This window comes from Oryctolagus cuniculus, chromosome 13, assembly GCF_964237555.1.
Source record: "Oryctolagus cuniculus chromosome 13, mOryCun1.1, whole genome shotgun sequence".
Lineage (NCBI taxonomy): Eukaryota > Metazoa > Chordata > Mammalia > Lagomorpha > Leporidae > Oryctolagus > Oryctolagus cuniculus.
In genome coordinates, this window is record NC_091444.1 from 70,497,745 (window position 1) to 70,521,183 (window position 23,439).

The following is a 23,439-nucleotide window of genomic DNA, read 5'->3' on the forward strand; positions in this document are numbered from 1 at the left end:
CCAGGAAATTAATTTTTTTCTTTTTTTCTTTTTTTTTTTTTTTTTCCTTTTTGACAGGCAGAGTGGACAGTGAAAGAGAGAGACAGAGTGAAAGGTCTTCCTTTGCCGTTGGTTCACCTTCCAATGGCCGCCACGGCCGGCACGCTGTGGCCGGCGCATCACGCTGATCCGAAGGCAGGAGCCAGGTACTTATCCTGGTCTCCCATGCGGTGCAGGGCCCAAGGACTTGGGCCATCCTCCACTGCACTCCTGGGCCACAGCATAGAGCTGGCCTGGAAGAGGGGCAACCGGGACAGAATCCGGCGCCCCAAACGGGACTAGAACCCGGTGTGCCAGCGCTGCAAGGCGGAGGATTAGCCTAGTGAGCCGTGGCGCCGGCTGGCAGGAAATTATTTTAATAGCCAACTCCCTCTTGGATAAGCTGGTACATTGACCTCAGCTTCCCAACCTTTCCTACAATCTCCTGCAAGGTTTTAAGAAATGAAGCACTCCAAAAAAAGACAAACACTAAAAAAGAAAAAAAAATTCATGTTCAGGGTTCAAACAAGTCCATCAAATTCTCAAGCATTCTATTGCCACTTTTAAAGAGAAACTAAGTTTAAAAACTGGCTCCCACCTAAAACATGCATGTTCTGAATGAAACAGAAATGCCAATCTAAAATGAGACCTCTCCATGATTAAATGGAAAGAGACGGCCTCTAACAGCTTTGCTTCTCAAGTTTTACTGTAATCCAAGATACACTTCATGTGCTAATTCAACTGCAGGATTTGAGGCACTACACTGAATGTGTATACTGCCACCCTTGGCACCACACTCCCAGCTCAGTGGCTCTGTCCTGGGGAAGGTCTTACCTGGATTCCAAATCAAAGGCCAAGAAAAACACCAGGAATCCACAGCCAGGGAATGAGGCCTGGATTCGTGGAAACACAACTTGAACCAACCTCACAAGACATGGGGAGGCATTTGTCTTAAGGACATAGTTCTATTATCCTTTTGCTCCAAAACCTAACAAGAGACTCATGACAAAGAACATCTGCTGTTGGAATAAAAAGGCTGAGAGTTTAGTCTGACTTCCACAGAAACTCACATCCCCACTCAGACACATCTGCCAATGAGGAAAACTCGTGACTTCAACAGTCAGCTTTTCTGCACAGTCCACTCCGTGGCTGCTCACTGGCTGCCCCTTGTCTGCCATCCTTACCTACTCTGTGCCATCCTTCAGGGTGACCCCAAGTCCCCCAAACCTAGTCTGCTGTCCATGATGGCTCATGAGAAGGCAGCCTTCCATTTGCTTCTAGAACATTCTGGAAAGGCACTGCAGGAGCAGAAAAGGAACAGCACGCCTCCCTGGCCTGCTACTGGTACACAGGCGGGAAGGTCCTCCTTCAAGATGACCTCACAGTAGGGAGGCACATTCCAAGTTTTCCAGATCATTCCACAATCTGTAGCTGGCGTCGTCCTAAGCAGTCATCACCTTTACTCCATGGACAAGAAACTGGCACAGCGGCCACATCAGCAAAGACAGCTGAACTGGGAACAAAGCCTTTCCAATGTGTAGTCTGAACACAGGCTCTGAGGCCGGGTGCTGAACTCCTTTCCAGAGAATGGCAGGGCACAGGAGGCAACGCAGGGCAGAACACGACAGTAGCAACACTGCTCCTTACCAAGCAGCAGAGGTCAGAACCAAGGCTACATCCAGTGTAGGTAGCAGGAGAGAATTTCTGAAGCCAGATTCAGTGTCCCACCCTGGAATCTGGCCAGGTGACTAGGGTACATTCTTCAGTCCCTGCCAATCATACCTAGGGGCTTTTCAGGAGATCTGGGGAACACCAGGGTTGTGGCACAGTGGGTGACACCACCTCCTATGGCACTGGCATCCCATATGTGCACCGGCTTGAGTTCCAACTGCTCCACTTGTGATCCACCTCCATGCTAACATACCTGGGAAAGCAGCAGAGGATGGCTCAAGTGCTTGGGCCCCTGCCACCCATGGCGGAGACATGGATGGAGTTCCGGATTCCTGCTTTGGCCTGCTCCTGCCCTGGACACTATGGCCCATTTGGGGAGTGAATCAGTGGATGGAAGATCTCTCTCTCTCCCTTCTCTGCCTCTGTAATTCTGCCTTTCAAATAAATAAATAAATCTTTAAAAAGAAAAAACATTATTTTGGGAGGTATCTTCTTGGATTCTCGTGACACATGCTGATATAAGAGAGGCAGGGTGGGGGCCGGCGCTGTGGCGCAGGGGGTTAACACCCTGGCCTGAAGCGCAGGCATCCCATATGGGCACCGGTTCGAGACCTGGCTGCTCCACTTCCAATTCAGCTCTCTGCTATGGCCTGGGAAAGCAGTAGAAGATGGTCCAAGTCCCTCAGCCCCTGCACCTGCGTGGGAGACCCAGAAGAAGCTCCTGGCTCCTGGCTTTGGATCAGCGCAGCTCCAGCCATTGAGGCCAATTGGGGAATGAACCATCAGATGAAAGACCTCCCTCTCCTTCCCTGTCCCCTCCCTCCCTCTCTCTCCTCTCTCTGTGTAACTCTTTCAAATAAATAAATAAATCTTAGAGAGAGAGGCAGGGTGGTTTGTGTAGAAACAGTTCCGAATCAGGAAGCCAGAAAGCGTCAACCTAGCTCCACATCTGTCCGAGCTGGCTCTGGGCCCTGGGGCCAGGGGCCAGGCACTTCACCGCTCTACATCCACTCCTTCAGCTGGAAGGCAGGAGAACTGGACCTCTCAGCTCCCTTCCCAGTTCTAACACCTAGGACTCTACAGCTAGGAGCTACCAGTAACAGACACAAGGAGAGCAGCACTTTTCACAGGAGCTTTGACAGCAAGAGCAACAGGAAAATGGATATTATCCCTAACAGCTCTGCAACCCCACTGAGAATATCAGTGCATCCTCTCCACATGAAGCTGGCCAACCGCCTCCATCACAGCTAGTGTGGGGTCCTAAGTCATCAGAGCCTCCCTGGGCTCCGCAATACATGTGTGATGGGACTTCTGGGAAGGCACCTTCTGCCTGATCCCACGGTCTAGCAACAGGCCCTACAAGGAATCCAAATGTACAAAGCAAATAGGCAGAGAGCCTGTTGTAGGGGCCAGGCACAGCTCTCGGGACCTCACATGCACTGGCTCTCTAATCCCTACAACAGTTACATAAGGCAAATCCTGTTATTACCCACATTTCCTGTAAATGGAGGCCCAGGGCTGCAATGACCTGCCCAAGGTCATGTAAGTGCAGTAACTGGCTGCAGAATTCAGCAGGCCAACTCTCGGGTATTTGCTAATAACTTATACCACCTGTCTATTAGCTGAAAAGTCCCAAATAGAAAATGATTTTCTCATCATTGATGCACACCTCCCATGCGTAGTAGATGACTGCCTATGTTAAGAACAGGGGGCCCCTTTCCCTTTTTTTTTTTTAAGATTTATTTACTTATTTGAAAGAATTGAAGACAGAGAGATGAAGAGATAGAGACCTTTCATGCTCTGGTTTACTCTCCCAGATAGCTGCAATGACAAGCGCTGGCCTAGACCAAAGCCAAGTGCCAGGAGCTTCTTCCAGGTCTCCCATGTGGGTGCAGGGGGCCAAACACTTGGGCCATCTTCTGCTACTTTCCCAGGCACATCAGCAGGTACCTGGACTGGAAGTGGAGCAGCCAGGACATGAACCAGCACCCTGATGGGATTGCTGGCATTGAAGGCAGCAGCTTTACCAGTTACGCCACAACACTGGCCTTGGGGGAAACTTTCTTCGACAGAGAACACAGAGACCTGATGGATCAAATAACAATGGTATAAGATGGACAGACAAGGCTGGTGCTGTGACACAGTGGGTTAAGCTGCCACCTGCAATGCTGGCATTCCATACGGGCACCCACCAATTTGAGTCCCAGCTGCTCCACTTCTGATCCAGCTCCCTGCTAACATGCCTGGGAAAGCAGCAGAGGACAGCCCAAGTGCTTGGGCCCCTGCACCCATGTGGGAGACCTGGATAAAGCTCCTGACTCCTGGCTTCAGCCTGTCAGCCCTGGTTGTTGCAGCCCTTTGGGGAGTGAACCAGTAGATGAGACACTTTTCTCTCTCTCCTCTCTCCCCTCTCCCCGAGAGACTTTCTCTCTCTCCCCTTTCTCCTCTCCCCTCTCCCCTCTCCCCCCTCTCTCCTCCCCCTCTCTTCTCTCCTGTCTCCCTCTCTCTCTTGCTTCTTCCTCTCTGCCTCTAACTCTGCCTTTTAAATAAATGAATAAATCTTTGAAAAAAAAAAAAAGAAAGGGAGATGGACAGCCTTGGTTTGGCTTCCTGCTCTACTTACTGCTAGTTATATGGACTCTGGAAATTTCTTGAACGAGTCTAAGATCATCAGCTGTGAAATATGGCTGATAATATCCACTTCACTGGTTCATCATGAGGATTAAACAACATGATGCTTGCACAAGTCCTGGCTAGCTTCTAAACCACAGCAGAACAATCTCTAGATCGAGAACCCCCCAGGATAAATAAACTGTGCTGCAGTTCAACAGACCAGGCTGAGACAGAAGTCTCCATTCTGATTTTGAAGGCATCAGTCCATGGATTTAACAGGTATCTAGTTCTTACTCTTCGCTGGGAGTTTAAGACTTCAGGCTCCAGTGAAGTCCCTCCCAGAGAAACCAAAGCGCCAACAGGGACTTGCTCACAGAAGGCCAGGCCAGGACCTCTCCAGTGAGAGCCTGCACCTCCCCAGGGCCATCACTCACCAAACTACACGCTGCATCCCAGTGGTTCCTGCTATCAAATGGACAAAGCAGAGCGATTCGGAGCTCTTCCGGAAGCACAGTGAAAGCTGGGACGCCTACCAGCTGCATCACGCCCAACACTCGCACCTTTGCAAATCCCGAAAGGCTCTCCCCGTGCCTTATCACCATCTGCACGTCCACCAGCTGCAATTTTTGACAGCCTTGCAGTACGTTTCCTAAGTAAAGTGAAGAACCAAGAGTCCACATAAGAGCCAAACTCCCTAAGGAAATATCTAGATGAGGTGACAAAGCGAGCACAAGGAAATAAGCATGCAAATAACTGACACAGCTTCTAAAACTGTGCTAAAGCACATTGTTCCTTCAACCACTCTAAATATCCAGAGTGATATATACTGAATTTCTTCATTGCCCTTTGACAGAAAGACATCAAAACTCGAGATGTACTTAAATTAGTTGTGCTTACATGTGTAGTTATACACATACGTGTTGTCTATCCCATCTATCCACCTATGTGCACTTGGGAGCATTTGGTCCACCACTTCTGTAACTTCAACAAGAACCCAAAACAATGCATCTACAGCAACATCATACTTGTTAGTAAACATCCCTGTATGCATCTGAATTCCCAAGTGACATCTACCATTTATCTGTGTCGTGGTCCAGACTATATTTGAAATATTCACAGAAGAAAATGCAAATGCCTAAAAATACATAGTAAGTTGTATTTATCAGGTCCCATGTGACAATTTTAGAAAAAAAAATCCTTCAATTATATGTTCCCCAAATCCCAGCTTCAGACCACAGAAACCTCCAGCCTCAATTTTAAACTTGGAGAAGTTTTACAGTTATACAATGATGAACAACTCTTTAAAGCACCCAAATGCTAACCTTGGACTTCAAACATGTGAAATGAAATCCATTCATCAAACTATCTGCATTCTAAAATGTGGATCACAGATAAAGCTTCACTGAAATCATTTACATGCTCATATAAATAACGCCAGAACCCAAAGCTGAACAGGCAAGGCACAGCAGACCCTTGGTGTATGTTTATTTCTTTTTCTATATTTGTCATCCTCGCCTGTCCCAGGACTCCTCTGCACTTCATCTCTCATGTCCTGTGATTCTCCAATATAAACCAGGCTGGCCTTTTTAGGAATATATACATACAGACACTTTGCTTGGAATCATTTCAGTGAAATTTGTATAAATCATTAAGCTAGGCAGGTTTACAGAAGCAAACAGAAAATACTTGTGAAAATACATTAGTAGAGGAATTGAAGCACCAAGAGTCCACATAAGAGCCAAACTCCCTAAGGAAATATCTAGATGAGGTGACAAAGCGAGCACAAGGAAATAAGCATGCAAATAACTGACACAGCTTCTAAAACTGTGTTAAAGCACATTGTTCCTTCAACCACTCTAAATATCCAGAGTAATATACACTGAATTTCTTCAACTACTCTAAATATCCAGAGTGATATATACTATAATATATATCTAATATATATATATATATATATATATATATAGTATAAAGGTACAAATGTAATGTATAGTATAAAAAGCAACAGGAACAGCCAGACAAGATCCAAGCACACTCTGCAGCCACAGGACAGTCCTCTCTCCCTCAACTCTGCCTCCTTTTCTAGAAGGTCTTGATCACTGTGATGATTAATTTTAGGTGTCAATTTGACTGGGCTATGGGATGCCCAAACAGCTGATAAGGCATTATTTCTGGGTGTGCCATGTGTGTGTTTCCAGAAGAGAGGAGCATTTACACCACCAGACCGAGTAAAGACCAGCCCTCCCTAACTTGGGGAGGGAAGGGCCTCGTTCCATCCACGTCAATGCTAGAAAAGAACAAAAAGGCAGAGAGGATGGACAAGGCTGTTCCCTCTGCTTCAGTCGGGGCTTCCACCTCCTGCCCCAGGACACTGGCTCCTCGGGTTCCCTGGACTTTGGGGTTTGGAGTGAACCACACTGCTGGCTTCTCTGGGTCTCCAACTTGCAGGGAGCAGATCATAAAAATTCTCAGGCCCCATAACTGTGGGAGCCCATTTCTCACAAGGAGTCTCTTTCTGCATATCTATCTATCTGTCTGTCTGTCTGTCTATCTATCTATCTATCTATCTATCTATAGCTTATCAATTCTGAACCTCTATCTATCTATCTATAGCTTATCAATTCTGAACCTCTATCTATCTATCTATAGCTTATCAATTCTGAACCTCTATCTATCTATCTATCTATCTATAGCTTATCAATTCTGAACCTCTATCTATCTATAGCTTATCAATTCTGAACCTCTATCTATCTATCTATCTATCTATCTATCTATAGCTTATCAATTCTGAACCTCTATCTATCTATCTATAGCTTATCAATTCTGAACCTCTATCTATCTATCTATCTATCTATCTATCTATCTATCTATAGCTTATCAATTCTGAACCTCTCGAGAGCCCTAAGACAATCACCAAAGGCAGAGCTGACTGGAAGTCAGCACAGATTTCTCCCCTCCACCACACCCCCTTCACCTAAGCAGCCCCCAGAGCTCTTGTGTGCTGACCACCCTGATTTCCCTTGAGGTCCCCTACCCCTCGCCTCTATTTTCACCGTCATGACTTCCACTCAGGGCTGATTGAGGAAATGCGGACTCTCAGGAAGCAGACTTCACAAGGCACAGTCAGGTAAACTTCAGTGCCAGGAAATCTTAGAGGGAAGGGCGCCCTGGACAAGGATGGTCAGGGGCAGGGGGCATCCTTAAGGAGGTGTGTGTCAAACTGGAGCAAGAATGTGGGGGAGGTGGGACAGAGAGAAGCAGCCACCTGTTCCTCTCGGGTTTACTAGGGGTCTGGATTTTATCAAGCAGGTGACTTGGGGAACTTCAGTGAGAAGGATATGAGACACACATTTGCAGAGTGCAATGAGAGAAAGGAATAAAGAAAAGGGAGACTGTTCCATGAGCACCACCCTGAGTGCAATAACTGGGGGACAAAAGCCAGAGGCAGGGACAGAGGACCCTGAGATGGGGGTCCCCTGGAGGGAGAACCCAACATGCCTGCTCTAGCTAGCTCAAACATCTCTGTTTTGTAGGCAATCCTATGTTCTTCCACGTTAAGGAGTTGTGAACGATGAGTAGCACTAATAAAAACACACTGATTCTGGGTCTCAGATGACATCAGAAGTGTGATGTACACGGCACCACGAGGCAGCTACCTGGAACCCCAGATGTGTCCTGTCAAAGCTGCAAAGCTGTGTTGGCATCAGACTCACTCTTCACTCCTAGGTAGTACACCCAAGGAGGCCTGGCTCAGAGTTCCAGGCTCTAGCAAGGCACCAAGGAAGACTGCGGCCCCTTTTCTGTGACTAGTTTTCCCGCAGCCTCCTGTCAGCAGGTGCAGGATGGGGTGTGCTAACATTCCTGCAGACACATGTCCACCCAAAGCTTGCCAGGATGCTTCCTCTCACCACACTTACACCACCGTGGAGCTCACCACATCCCTCAAACCCTGTATTATATGGATGGCACTTTCCAAAAGGGTTTTTTCCATGACAGCCGTAAGCGATCTGTCTGCCTCCCTAGCGGTCATCATGGAGCTTTTGACCACTGTCTGGGTTCTCCACTCTGAGGCCACCTTTCCAGAGAAGCAGGCTATCATAGAACACTCCATTCTAAGCAGACCTGACAGATCCGTCAAAGCTATTATCAGCGCCCAAGAAATCCAAGCGTCTGTGTTTCCAGCTTAGCCACTTTATTTTTTCTTTTAAGATTTAGTTATTTATTTGAAAGTCAGAGTTACACAGAGAGAGGAGAGGCAGAGAGGGAGAAAGGTCTTCCATCCACTGGCTCACTCCCCAATTGGCCACAACAGCAAGACCTGTGCTGATCCAGAGTCAGAAGCCTCTTCCGGGTCTCCCATGCAGGTGCAGGGGCTGAGGGACTTGGGCCATCTTCTACTACTTTCCCAGGCCATAGCAGAGAACTGGATCGGAATTGGAGCAGCCAGGACCCGAACCAGTGTCCATATGGGATGTCGGCACTATATGTGGTGGCTTTACCCACAGCACTGGCCCCAGCTTAGCCACTTTCAATCATGGGAAAGCTGGTTTTGTTCACCAGCCATCAGTGAATTTCTACTCAAGTGGATAGTTCTCTAACACACCCAATAAACTGGCAGCCCTCGGGGATTTAAATGAGTGAACTCCCTTCGAATCAAGTGAGTTCATCGACTTTGAAGCCTTTCTCCAAAGGCTAGGACTTAATCCCTAAAGCAGCTGTCTTCTTCTTTGGCGGCCTTCTCACCAGGTACACTTGTCTAAGGCAACCACAAATCCAGCCACCACCCCCCTCCAGGGGGCTGCTGGAGCCCGGACCACGGTGGCTGGGATGCTGATGCATCTCCCTTCTCTAGGAGGCCTGTTTCCACCATGCTTGCTGCCAGCCAGCCTGACCCCAGGCCACAGGGGCCTCAGGCCTGCGGCTTCAGCATCCGCCACCTTTGGCAGCCATGACTTCCTTAGGAAAGTACACTTAGCACTGCATGGTGCTGCTGGGACCACCCCCAGTGCCAGGCTCTCCAGGCTGGGAAAAACTGTTCCCACCCCTGCTTCTATGGGCCACTCTCCCAGAGCGAGGCTCTCACTCTTCTTCATTTTTATTAATGTATGTGATAGAATTGCCTATGCTGAACACAGGGATGGACAGAGCTCCCGCCAGCTGGTTTGCTGCCCCCATGCTTGCAATGACGGAGGCTAGACTAGGCTGAAGCCAGAAGTCAGGAACTCAATCCTCACGCTAAACATGCAGATTTCTAAAGCGGTTCCCACCCAGGCCCCTTCTCCACAGCAAGACCTGTCTTAGCCTCATTTTCCCCAACTAGTAGTGAAAACGCTGCTCCAGATCATGGCTTTTGCTTGCCCTGTTTCCCATGTCCCAGCTTTATGCATTTCCTTCTCTCCTCATCTCTCACTTAAATGCAGCCTGTTTATATATTTGCCTTCTGCCCCAGAAAAAAAAAATGTTTTATGTGTACCCTTGAAATGCCATTTGAGCAGTACCAGCCCTCCGGGTAAATACCACAGAAGCCATAAACTCTAGAATCCAACCTAACGATGCTGTATTCCAAGGCTGCAGCTAAACACTGTGTTGGGAAAAGCCCGCGCTGAACCACACAGAAGCAGCCCCCTGAACACGCAAGCCAGACCAGCAGCTCCCCCTGCAAAGCAACAGCCTCCCACGATGTTTATCACGTTTTTCCTCCCCGCTCCGAACTTGCTTTAATATCTACTTATCAAGTCGAAAATTCATTTTGGGACTATTTTTAGAGCAAGTACAAAGAACATCCTTAAGGATATATTAGCTCCATTACTTTAATCCAATGAAATAAATAAATCTCTCACCCTACAATAAACTCAGCAGGTACCAAGGCAAGCAGTCTCTCACATGGTCCTACTTGGATGAGAAACAGTGTGGAAACAAACACATGGCCAGCATTTACGGGAGAATTCAGAAAAAAGCAGGTCTATATGGGACACAATTAACATATTAAAGTACCCAAAGATCTTTTTTTATATGAAGTTTCTTTTTTGTTGTTGTTGTTTTGTTTTTTGGCGTTGTTCGTTTGTTTGGTTGGTTGGTGTTTTTTTTTGTTTGTTTGGTTTTTTTGTTTTTATTTTTTGGACAGGCAGAGTTAGACAGTGAAAGAGAGAGAGACAGAGAGAAAGGTCTTCCTTCCATTGGTTCACTCCCCAAATGGCCACTATGGCCAGCATGCTGCGCCCATCTGAAGCCAGGAACCAGATGCTTCTTCCTGGTTTCCCATGCGGGTGCAGGGCCCAAGGACCTGGGCCATCCTCCACTGCCTTCCCGGGCCACAGCAGAGAGCTGGACTGGAAGAGGAGCAACAGGGACAGAATCCGGCACCCCAACCGGGACTAGAACCTGGAGTGCCAGCGCCGCAGGCAGAGGATCAGCCTAGCCTAGTAAGCCATAGCGCCGGCTTTTATACGAAGTTTCTAGAATCGTTCACCTCCAGCGAGCCCAGGTCACAGCAGAGTTCAGATCTAGAGAGTCACCTGTGCATCTCTACTTGGACATCTCAAGAATCCCTAACCCAGCCTGCCCTCCTGCAGAGAGAGAGAGGGAGGGAGGGAGGGAGGGAGGGATCTTCCATCTGCTGGCCACAACATCTGGGGATGGCTCAGGCTGAATCCACAGTGGCAGAGGCCCAAGCACTTGGGCCATCTTCTGCTGCATTCCCAGGTGCATTAGCAGGGAGCTGCACTGGAAGAGGAGCAGCCAGGATTTGAACCGGTACCCATACGGGATGCCAGTGTGGCAGGTGGTGGCTTGTCCCCATACACCACAGTGCTGGCCTCCTGCTCTTGCATTTCTGAGGTCAGCTGGTGATGTCATCACCCACCCAGTCATCACATCAGAAACCCAGTGTTTATCCCAGAGTCCTACCTCTCCTTCAACCCTCTCCCGACTCTTTCTGTCCAAATCCCTAAGTCCTGAGACTCCACTGTCTTCATATCCTCACATCCTTGTCTTCTATCCTAACCGCATGGCTCCCATTTTAATTTGTTGCTTCTTCATTTGCCCACCAGATTCTCCCAATGGCATCATAACTACTCGCCCTGCGTCTACTGAGTCCTTATCCATTCCGTTCTTCCAAGTTCCTCCTCCGTCATCTGCCTGGATCCATCCGGATCACGTTGTTCCTTTCACTGACCCCCTGTGATGCTCCCACATCCTGTCCACAGGATCAAAGTCAAGGCCAAAGTCAGATATACAAGGCCCTCCACCATCCCACTCCTCCTACCCTGGGCACCCCTGGAGCTCTCTGTCCCCCCTTGGATAGTCTACTTGGAGTCCCCAGCACACAACCTGTCTCCTATCCCCTGCCCTCGGCCAGGGCTGCTCCTTCTGCTTGGGGCACCGTCTGCCTCTCTACTCCAGCAAAGCTCACTCTTGGTCTGGACCCATCTTCCCCAAAGGAAGAATGGGGCATCGGGATGCTTGAGCTCAGCTCAGTTCCCCGGGGGCAGGAACTGCATCCTAGCTTCTAACCTGGGTGCCCAGAAGCGCTGCCTGAAGTGTATTTGTTAAAATGAACCCATGTCTCCACGATAGCATTTTAGGAGTGGTCGCAGGCTGGGGCTGTGGCATAGCAGGTTAAGTCGCTGCCTGCAACGCCAGCATCCCCTATGAGCGCCGGTTCGAATCCTGGGCATGCTCCGCTTCTGATACAGCTCCCTACTAATGTACCTGGGAAAGCAGTAGCACCCCTAACATCCATGGGGCAGACCAGAATAGAGTCCCAGGTTCCTGACTTCAGCCTAGCCGAGCCCCACTCATGGCTGCCATTTGGAGAGTGAACCAGTGATGGAATATCTCTCTCTCTCTATCCACCCCGAGACTATGCCTTTCAAATAAATAAAATAAATCTTTAAGAAAAAAAAAAGAGTGGTCCAAACTATTTTCTTTACAGCTCGTTTTCCATATAGAGTCGGCGGCTATTTGCGACGTGGGACTGCCTCTTGCTCCACTTGTGAATCATCTGCAGAGAGCCAAACAATGAAGCCAGCTGGGAGAGCACCTTCGGGTCCCCTGCGAGATCATTTCTTTGTTCTCTGCTCCTGAAAGCAGGGCCACGCTTCACGGCACTCTAACAGACCCCATCAAAAGACGGTATTCCAAAGCCCTGCGCTCCCAGGGTTTCAACGCCCTCTCACTGGAGGTCAGTGCTGGCGTGTGGCACAAGGTGGAGACTAATTAAAGCACAACCAAAGGCCAAAACCAGGACTGGGCTACAGAGCCACACCCATGCCCCCTGCCTACAGGGATGAAAAAATAACTCTAAGAATAGAAATCGACTTCATAGGCTTTTTTAAAATTTATTTGATTTTTTTTCTTACCTAGAAACCCCTTATTTAAGGTATATAGACTTCATGCATCCCATAACTACAAATTTAGGAACACAGTAATTCTCCCCACCCTACCCTCCCTCCCGCCCACACTCCCACCCTTCTCCCTCTCTATTTCCATTCTTATTTTTTACAAAGATCTATTTTCAATTAACTGTATACATATAAGATTAACCCTACACTCAGTAAAGAATTCAACAAATAATAGGTGGGAAAAAATAAACGGTTTCTCAACAGTTGAGACAAGGGCTGTTCAAAACCACTGCATCTCAAAGTGTCCATTTCACTTCTACAGATTACCTTTCAGGTGCTCTGTTAGTCACCACAGACCAGGAAGAACATACAGTACTCGTCTTTTGGGGGCTGGCTCCTTTCACTACGTATGATGTTTTCCAGCTGCATCTATTTTATTGCAAACAACAGGATTCTAAGCCCACAAGGCACCACCCTCAATTCAGCAGCAGGAGGCCCCGTGCCCTACCCAGCATTCCGCCTCCCAGGTTTAACTGCAGCCGTGTATAACTATACATCACCAGCATAGCAAATGTCTTCCCAAGTGCTGGTTTCATATTAGAAAACGGGCAACATAAATACACATCACCGCTAACGGACTGATGTGTTTTCCCCAGATTCTCTTCCACAGAATCATTTCCTGCAGTCCTGAGTCAGGAAAGCATGAAACTGCGGGTTCCTACTACACACGCCAGAGAACCTAGAAATCAACCCAAACAAATCAGCAACGACTCCTGCACTCAACGAGCCATCGAGAGGCATCTGGAACACGTCATGTGTGCTGTGAGTCCCCCTTCGAGTCATAGGAGGGTCGGAACAGGACAGGCTGTCCTGACACCCTCAGCAGAGCTGCGGCTGTACAGACGGTGGCAAAGCATCCTGTGGCAGGACCCTGGTGGCCCTGGAGACAGCGAAGCCTTACTCAGGAAGAACACAGAAAGTGGGCCACCTGGCTTCGAAACGCCTTGGAAAAGCTTGTTCCCATTCTGCTTTGCTCATCTCTACACAGATTCTTGCTCTGTGCTGATTCCAAACTCCCCCAAATCTCAAGGCTAAGTCAGACACGTTGTATTAACAGTAACTCAAACGTTTCCACAGCACGCTACTCACACACACTCCAAACATGTAAAAGCAGGCACTCCAGAAGGCTGTGTTCCCCCAAACCTTGCGAGATATGGTAGGATGGCTTGGTGGTGACGGTGTGGGGAGTAGAGCTAGACAGCACACTAGTGAAAAATCATCTTAGGGCAGATCCAGTCCCGTCAGCATGGTCCTGTCTGTATGTCTACGCTGCAGGGGACAAGTTTCTGTTTTCAATTGGGGCTCAGTGCAAATGGGGAACAAAGGCATCTCAACAGCGAACTCCATGAAACCTGTGGGGTCTCTGGTGTCATGTTCATGGTCAAGGATGACAGAAACGTCCAGAACACATGGAAGTAACTCAGGAAGGAATGGCATGCCAGGCTCTGCCACAAATGAGCTGCAATGCTTTGCAGGTGGCATTGGATGTCTTGAGATGTATCTCCTTGTTAGAAAATAAAGCAACAATCACAGTTGCAACAATAGTACTGGTAGCAGCAGAACAGCAGCCACCTTTAATCAAACACTACGGAGCAGGTGCTATGGTCAGCATGTCACAAACACTTGGTGCATCACACCAACGCCCCATGAGCGGATACTAACTCCACTTTACACAGGAGACCCAGGGCTCAGCCACCGGGTCAAGGTCACGGGGCTATGGTGAGTGCCAGGGTCTCAGGGCACAGTCAGGGCTGCCTGACAGCTGTGCTTTTTCGCAATAACCACCGCCAACGGCCACCACAAACGTTAGAAGGGGTGCCAGGTGTGCAGGAGAAGTGCTTTGATGTGGGTCACCTGGGGGCCCCGTGAGCTCGGGGAAGGCAGCCTCCTGAGAAGCACAGACAGTGCGTGAGCCGGAGGGCCGCCCCCGGGCCGGCACTTACTTCCTCAGCACGGCGATCTCATTCTCTATGCTGCTCTCCTTGCCCTTCAGCGCCTTCTTGGGGATACACTTCACCGCAAAGAGTTTGCCAGTTGCCTTCTCTTCAGCCAACACCACTTCCGAAAAGGCGCCGCTGTGGACAGAGAAGGAGAGAGAGAAGATGGAGAGTCAGGAGGTTTGGCTTCACATCTGTTTTGCTAACCCTGTCTCCAAAGCTGCAGGAACAGCAACTGCCTCCCTGGGCGTGGGTGCAGGCAGCACTGTGACTCCTTCACCAAACACCCTCAGGCAAGGAGGTACACAGGGCCACGCATACTCATTTAAAGGGGCAGCGGATGCCAAGGTGGGTTTGGCCACCTCCAGGTGCACCTGCCACTCACTGCTCAATATGGCAGCATCACCTGGGTGCTGGAAGGAGCGCCCCCAGATGAGGTTGCCCCTGGACAGAAATACGGAAACCACCTGCAGCCTCCAGTCCTTCGGGCTTCCAGGCAGACGAGAAAGTCACGCTAATATTCCAGGGCTCCCCCCAGGCCTTTGCATCCCAAGGAAATTTCAGAGCACTTCGCAAACGTGGAATTCATCCTCACAGATAGGTCAGGGTGTGATGTCCTTACAGCGTGAGCTGGTACAACACACAGTATCGGCGTGGGTTTATTAATTAGTAGAATGGGCCAGTTTTCATTAAGCAGCTTGTTTTCCTGTTAATCTACACACATAAACAAGGACCACACAGGAGGTGGGGCTTGCCTGCCTGAAAATATAAACTGAACTCTGCACCCATAGGGAAGATTCCAGGAACCAAGACACCTGGGGCCATAGAGAGCCCACTGATCAGGAGAGGCCCCCAGGGTTCTACAAACCCTAGGGCCAGGGCTGCAGTGCCACCCCTGGGCACCACCCTCAGGCTGGAGGGAGAAGTCCTCTCATGACTCAGACAAGGGGATATGGTGCCCCCGGCTCCCCAGACCTGAATAACCTCAGCTCTGAGTACCCGGCTGAGGAAGACACCGCCCAGTGGGTCATTCTCTGACCCCAGACTCTCAACAGCCAAGAAGGCACACACGGAATTAGAGACAAGCACTTCTGAGCTATAGAAACCACTGGAAGCACCCATATGGATGCTGTGAAAGGCACAGGGGCCGAGGGATCCCCACCAGCAGTTACTGGGTAGAGTGACAAAGCCAAGGTCACAGTTCCATGGTCTCAGAATGAAAGCTAGGCTGTAACTCCTCCCCCAGTCATGAAACCATGAGAAGTGAAAACCAAGACTCAAACAGCCATGTGTACAGCCATGTTCACAGCACAGCTTTCAAATACCCAGTGGTGGAAATGACCCATGTGTCCACGGATGGATAAACCAATGTGTAACACACACAAGTGGAGCATTCATGAGCCATAAAAAGAAATGGAATCTCACACACGACACAGCGTGGATGAACTGGAGAAGATGATGCTAGGTGTGTGAGTGACACATGGGCCCTGGAGGAGTCACACACACAGAGGCAGACAGTAGAACGGTGGATGCCGGCAGCTGGGCAGAGCAGGAACCAGGAGTTGGTATGGGACAGTACAGAGTTTCTGCTTGGGAAGACAAAGATGTTCTGTAGGCAGATGGTGGCGATGGGTGCAGAACAAAGTGAACTGGTGGAATGCCATGGAATTCTACCTTAAAAATGGTCCAAACACTCAGCTTTATGCTATGCCTATTTTACCACAGTTGGAATGTAAAAGCAGGGCTAGCACTGTGGCACAGCGGGTTAAGCCATGGCCTTCTTCACCTCCATATAAGCACTGGTTTGGTTCAAGTCCCAGCTGCTCCACTTCTGATCCAGCTCCCTGCCAAGGAGCCTGGGAAGGCAGTGGGAGATGGCCCAAGTCCTTGTGACCCTGCCATCCATAGAGACCCAGAGCCTTTCAAAGAAATTAAAAATCAATAATAAAAAAAAAGTCTGCCTGGTTTTACTCAGCAACACTGCCTGAGAATAGGCATGGGAGAACTTGATAAACTTTCTCACTGAGTAGCTCCTTCAAGGAAAAAGAAACTGTAGGAGTAACTGCAGGGAACCAGATGGCGCATACCACTTGACACTGACAAAGTGCTCAGCCATATGTCAGTGAGTCCCACCCTCACAGCCACCCCTGAAGTACAGCACCCCAGAGATGAGGCTACCACCTCCAGGTGCACAGGAAACACGGGTCCACAGAGAAGTCTGCAGTCTCTGAGCCCTCGAGGTACAGGCGGCCGCACCGACACCTGCTGCTCCCCGGGACCATGCAATGGAGACAACAGCAACCGAGGGGCCAGACTCTGCGGCTCAGGGAGCCACTGCCCCACCTGGGCACACAAACCCACTCGCTTGGCCAAACAACGTGCATTTACTTTTATGTAACCTTTCCGAAGACAAAGCGCTCTGGTCTTCTTGGAGCTCAGAGCTTCAGACCAGCAGGGATGACTCTTGTTCCCACCATCAGTAGCAGTCACTCAAAGATACTATCCCGGCTCCAGGAGAGTTAATCACAAACATTAAAAACTGAACTCACGAACGAACACTTGGGGTGCTTTCCATTCGATTACACGACATGGTGATAGTGTGTGTGTGTGTGTGTGTGTGTGTGTGTGTGTGTAAGGGAGGAAGCAGCTGGTGGTACAAAGAACTATAGCAAGGAAAGTGATTGAACAGTCTTTAAAGTCTCAAAAAAATAAATAAATAAATTCCGAGGAACAAAATCAGGGACAACAAATGGCAAAGTCTTAAAAAAAAAAAAAAAAAACTACAAGTGCAAGGCACCCTGGCTGTCTCAGCTCCATGCTGAAGCAGATGGCTGTGCTGGAGGCACAGCCTGGGACTGCCTGGCTCCCACGCCCAGCTCTGCTCTCTCTCATCTCTTTTCCCTGACTGCCACCTGACTGGGGCCAGAAAGCCTGGGCCCCCAGGAACACAGGGAATTCTCACTGCTTGAGCTGCTGGTTGTTGTGTGATATCCGATGACCTTGACCTCCTTCCTGAAACCCTTCTTCTAGGTTCTACAGCACAGTTTTCTCTTCTCCATAGCCACCTGCTTCTCTTGGGCCCTTCAAATATCAATGGTCCCTGGGGTTTCACCCGGAGCCCTCCCTTCCTTTTCTACAGCCTTCCCTGGGAAAATGTGGTTTCCATGGTTTCAGCCGCCAGCTCTCCACTGATGGCCCCCAACCTTCATCTGAATGTTATCTCTCTCACGTGCAGGTAACCCCTTCCAACTTCTCCTAGGCCACTCTGCAGCCTCTCAGAACTACCCCAATTGGAGGGAAAGACAGCATCTTCACCAAAAAACTTCTCTCCCATCTTCTCACTGCTGTTTCTACAAATCCAGTCATCCATTAGCTATCTCCTCCTCTCTCTCCCCCCACCTCTAAGCACATCCACAGCCCCTGCTAAAAACACTCGCAATCGTCCACCTCTTCTTCCATCCCTACACCTCTGTTCTGCTTCAAATCCTGGTTACTTTGCCTCTGAATGCCAGGCCCCTTGGCCCCAGCAAGTGAGTCTACCTCCTTCCTGCTTTGGGAAAGACAGTTCTAACACAGAGCTCTTAAATCTTTGAGGTTTCAAATCTATAGGGTAAAGCTCAAACTCCTTGTAAGTTACCCATTCAAAGCCCTTCCAAACCAGACTCCAACTTTGCAGACTCCTCTGCCTGCTACAGTCACCCTCCCCAACACACACACTTCCCACCCCATACGCACCACCTCAACCCAACCACATCAGTCAGCTGGCAGTTTCCCAAACACACCACCGGCCTTTGTTCAAGTTCCACCCACCTCCCCATCCTTGAATGTCATCTTTCTGCTTAGCAAAATTCCCTAATTTTTTTAAAGCCTCAATTTGTACATTTCCTTCTCTTTTAAGGTTTTTTCTCAATTGCTTTTTACCCATAGAGATACCCTTGTTCTGACACAACCCCACTTATGCATCCCTATTGTCGACTTTTACGTGTCTGCCTGTGAGACGATGAACTGTTTGTCAATCCTTTCCGTGTCTCCACATCTAACCATACTTGGCACCAACTGGTGCCCAGGATAATGTTGGTGATCACCATGCTCTGGGGCTCTCCTCTGACTGCACACTTGTCCTGTGTTGCAGATCCACAAAATAAGGAACAGATTCTAAGGAATACATCCTGGATATCGTCCACTTCCTGCTGAGGACACGGTACATCTGTTCCCAGTTCATGATGCATTTCTCTAAGTTTCAGACTTCAAGGTTTCTCTTGCAGCATAAAAATTCTTTGAGTCCTTCCTGATATATTTTAAACTATGCACTATGTGCCCGATTATACAGTTGAATAATCCTGAGACCACAGTTTGTCTTGACTGGTTAAAATATTAAACTTGCTAATTTAGGATAGGACATTTCTCCCTAATGAAACATTCATCCTGTTTGGTAAGTAACACTTAGTAGGGAAGAGAAGACAGGCTTTTAAATAGATGAAAGGACTTCAGAAGATGCATAATCGTAGGAGAAATAAAAATCCACTGTTTTGAAGACCACATTTTTCAAGTTGTGACACTTATCTGAATCATAAAGGAAAGCATTATTCTACTAAGAATATATATACACTAAATTTCCATCAAAATTAAATCTCTGTGCCAAATACCTGTAAAAGTCAAACAAAAAGTTGTTCTCTAAATGCTAAATATTTTCTGCTCTTGAATATAAGCTACACAAATCGCAAACCCGCATTCCAAAGACAATCAAATCGCCACCTGCAGGCAGCTCCCTCTGATTGTAAGCCAGGTACCCAGGAGGAAACAAACAGTCTTTGAGAGCTGAATTTCTAAGACCAAAGGGAAATGTCACATTTTTACATTGATTAAAGAATTCTAAGCAGCTATTTATGCTTTAAACTTCATAAACGATGGCTCTGAAAAAGCTTGTTTTGTTTTGCTTAGTCAGGTTCAAGACCAAAATCTTGGTGTTATCAGGGCAGACTACCCATGCCACAGAGCCCACCCCAGGACACACACCCAGTGTTCTCCTGCTGCTGCCATGATCCCAGGCCCATGTGACCAATCAGAGGACAAGGCAAAGTAGTGAGGCAGGCTCTGGGAATGCCTCAGCTGCCTGAGTTCCGGGGAAACCTGGACCAAATCCATGCCCTGGGCATGCCTTGGCAAAAAGAGACGCTTTGAAATTTTGTGAACAACAGGTAGACACGTGCTTTGCAGTGGTTAGACATTCACAGAGTCCTTCAGAGCACCCTCACTGCAGATCTGAAGCTTACGTAGGGACCAGAAGCTTCCATAACACAGAGGCAAACTCGCTAACCCACCTGCTCACTCCCAATTTTCATTCTAAAAAAACAGAAACAAGAATCTATGGCTTCTGCTCACCGAATCTCTAACCATCTTGAACCTGAAGTTGTGAAGAACAAATATCAAACGGTCTCCAAGAGGAGTGGAACACAGGCTGTGGTTTGAAGATCAGTTATTGTCTCAATCTTTTTCAATTCAATCACAAAATGGACAAAAACATAGCCTGTACAGTTTATTGTGACTTGCAGATTTTAGGTTCTGCACACGTGTTAGTCAAATTGAATTGGTGAAACCTTGAAAAAAAAAAATACTCCTCTGACTTTCCACAAGAATCAGGAATTCCAGAGCTGTCTTTTTGATGCATGACAGTGCACCAAATCAACCACTCAGGAAAATTGTATCCACCCCAAATTAGGCCCAGAAATAATCAGATGGTGCTGAAATGATCCCCCCCCCCATTAGCCTGGAGGAGTCAGCGGTTCTTGGCTCATTGCTTCTGCAGGCTCCTTAGTCATCCTACATACAAATCAGATTGATTGTGTTATTAACTTTATTAACAGCTTCGCCTCCAGTCTACTGCCATTATTGAACCATGCAACTGGGCCTACAGACATCGCCCCCAGGCCTTCAGCCATAAATTAAAATGTTCTTTTCCACTAAGCATACCATTTTCCCCAGTGTCAGGCCAGGACAATATTAAAAGCTGGTAGGGAAGAAAAAAAAAAAAAAACCTAAACAGCAAAAATGAACTTAGGGATACTTGGCTGAAGACAATGTAGGAAACAGGTGCTTTTTAGACTTCTTGCTCCAGAACAGAATCAGCTCTTAGAATGGAAAAACCTGTCTGCTAACCCTAACAATAGTCTCACAGGCCCAAGAATCCATGAGGGATCATAACAATGGTGAAGCCAGCTAGTCTCAAGTTTGAGCAACTGCTCAGGCAGGAAACAGGTGATTTTGAAAGTGACAATTCTTTCTGGAAGAATCATCAGTTCAAAGTCTTGGCTAATTTACATACCACTAATGACATTTTGTAGTGCCTGTTCAGTACAATAACCTACAAAAAGCTAGGTCCACTCTGGGGAAAAAAAAAAAAAAAAAGTCCTGCCAACCAAAGCACAGCAGGAAGCAATGTCTTGCTTTCATGTGCTTCAAGAATAAACACGTGAGCATCAGAGTTAGTGTCTAACAGATAAAACTCTATTCATTAAAGCGTGTCTTCTCAAACCCTCCGCTTGGCAGTTACATGGAAAACCACGTGCTAGATTATGTCCATGCTGAAGATACTGGTATTAAAATTCCATCTCCTAAAACAATATTCTCAACTCAAGCTTTTATTAATGTGGACCAGTGCCTCACCTATCAGTTCAAATTAAAGACAGATCCTTAACTTAGTAAGTCAATGCTTAGAAACAAACAGGCCCCCGCACTTCATCTCTGCCGCCCCTGTGTCATTTGTGAAAGGCTGACACGGAACCAAAGCGAGCCCACCCTTTCTTTCTTATCGCTCCAACAGTAATGGAAGCCCGGCCTCTGGAGGTAGCAGTGCAATGAAAGATTCTGTTCTCCCGGGATTAGGAGTCTCCTGCAGCCACAGCGTAAGAGCCCGGAGACACTGAAAGGCCCATCAGGGGACCAGGTGGGCTATGTGTGCATTGGCTGCCAAGAGTAGTCTTGCCTAGGATGATACAGGTAACGACTTGGAAGAAAGTGAGAATCCCAGGGTAGCCTAAATGTTTCTGCACCAACAGTGCAGCACTCGTGGGTGGGATGTCTTACTGCAGTCTTCCCAGACACCTTGCTGGAGAAAGGGTTTCCCCCTACAGCCAGGGCTCCTCGCAGCAGCCCCGCCCTTTCTCACTCCCGCCATCCTCCCAGCCCACAGCAGGAAGACCAGACAGCAGGTTCTCATGTACCTCCTCCCTGACTCCTGTGAAGAGTCGATGTCCACCTGAGGCCAAGAACACAGCCCTTCTGGTAGGGGCCGGTGGGCATCAGACAAAACCACAACCCCGAAGCTGGGAGAGATCGGGATATTCGTGACTGACCTCTACACAGTGGGCCATCCTACACATGCCCATTCTTACTCATGGGGATCCCTGTATTTAAGCAGTTTCTAATTTTTTTTTTAAATATTTATTTTACTTATTTGAAAGGCAGATGTAGAGAAGTGGCAATGGGGGATGTGGAGGAGGGAAAGAGAATGAGAATTTTCCATGCACTGGTTCACTCCCCAAATGGTCCTTATGGCCAGGGCTGGGCCAGGCCCTAGAAAAGATCCAGGAGTTTCTTCCAGATCTCCCACAGAGGTGCAGAGACCCAAGCACTTGCGCCATCCTCCACTGCCTTCCCAGGCCATAGCAGAGCGCTGGATTGGAAGTGGAGCAGCCAGGACTCCAACCAGCATCCATATGGGACGTGGGCTTTGCAGGCTCCAGCTTTATCCACTGCACTAAAACAATGGCTCACTAAGCACATTTTTAAGCTTATTTTCGTCCTTGCTTAGGGCAGACGTTTCAACAGGTAACTTGAAGGAAAATTCTTTTAAGCTCCCTGCTAACTAAACACATCAATATACTCCTTAATTAATTCTCCAAGCTCCTTCATTTAAAAAAGAAAAGGCAGTTCTTATGGGAACATAATAAATGGGTCCATTAAAAGGACATTTGGCTGTTTCTATGTAAAGAAAATAGAACCAATATTCTCATAAAAAAAATCAAAGGTTTGAAATTAGCAAAACACTGGAAAGAGCTTAAGACTCCATCAGGAGGAACTGGTTCAGTAAATTATAATCTAGAAACACAAGTACAATGGAGCATGTCATGGCCATTTAAAATAATTAATAAGTAGACTCCTGTGTGGTAATATGGAATTAAGACACATTGTTAAGCGAAAAAAGAAAGTTGCAGGTCAACGTAAGCATTATGCTCACCTTTGTACAAAACACACATCACAACCTCACACTTCTATACCATACCTACACAGAAGTCTCTGGGAAGATAAATAAGAAACAAGTAACACTGTGGCCTCTAGGGAGAAGTTGAAGAACCAGGCCACTGAGAGATTTAATTCGTACCCATTTTATTATTGTACATATTGGACACACTTCTCCCATTAAAACTTAATGAAGCAGAGAAATTTTTGGAAAACAAGGGAGAATAATCAATAATAATCCATGTACGATGACTAATTAAAGTCTTTCATTAGAGGTTTTCATTGGCTGACCAAGTAACTGCTGTACTGATGAAATGTCATTACCAACCCTGGTGGACAGCCAAGTTCTCCCACTGTGCTGTCCAGATAAACCCATCTACACAGGGCAGCCGTGCACTGATGGCTCAGCCCTCCGGACCTGGCTCCCCGTGAGCCTGACCACCTGCGCTGATGAAGACATTCAACAGCTCTTTGAGGAACAAACTGAACTGAAATGGCCTGGAAGGATGAGTATGTTTCAAGAGACAAAAGCTAACCAGAACAAAGAGAAGGCAAAATAA

General features: G+C 47.9%; 1 protein-coding gene across 8 annotated transcripts in view; it reads right to left on the minus strand.

The window, feature by feature from the left end:
* CAMK1D (calcium/calmodulin dependent protein kinase ID) overlaps positions 1 to 23,439 on the minus strand; it is a 464,674-nt gene that overhangs the window by 268,782 nt on the left and 172,453 nt on the right. For 6 of the 8 annotated variants that reach the window (XM_051821552.2, XM_051821553.2, XM_051821551.2 and 3 more), the window contains exon 2: positions 14,648 to 14,779. In XM_051821552.2, coding sequence (XP_051677512.1) covers positions 14,648 to 14,779 — 132 coding nt within the window. Of the gene's footprint in view, positions 1 to 1,202; positions 2,146 to 14,647; positions 14,780 to 23,439 lie in introns of those variants that run through there. The other 2 variants (XM_051821557.2, XM_051821554.2) reach the window with 2 other exon arrangements.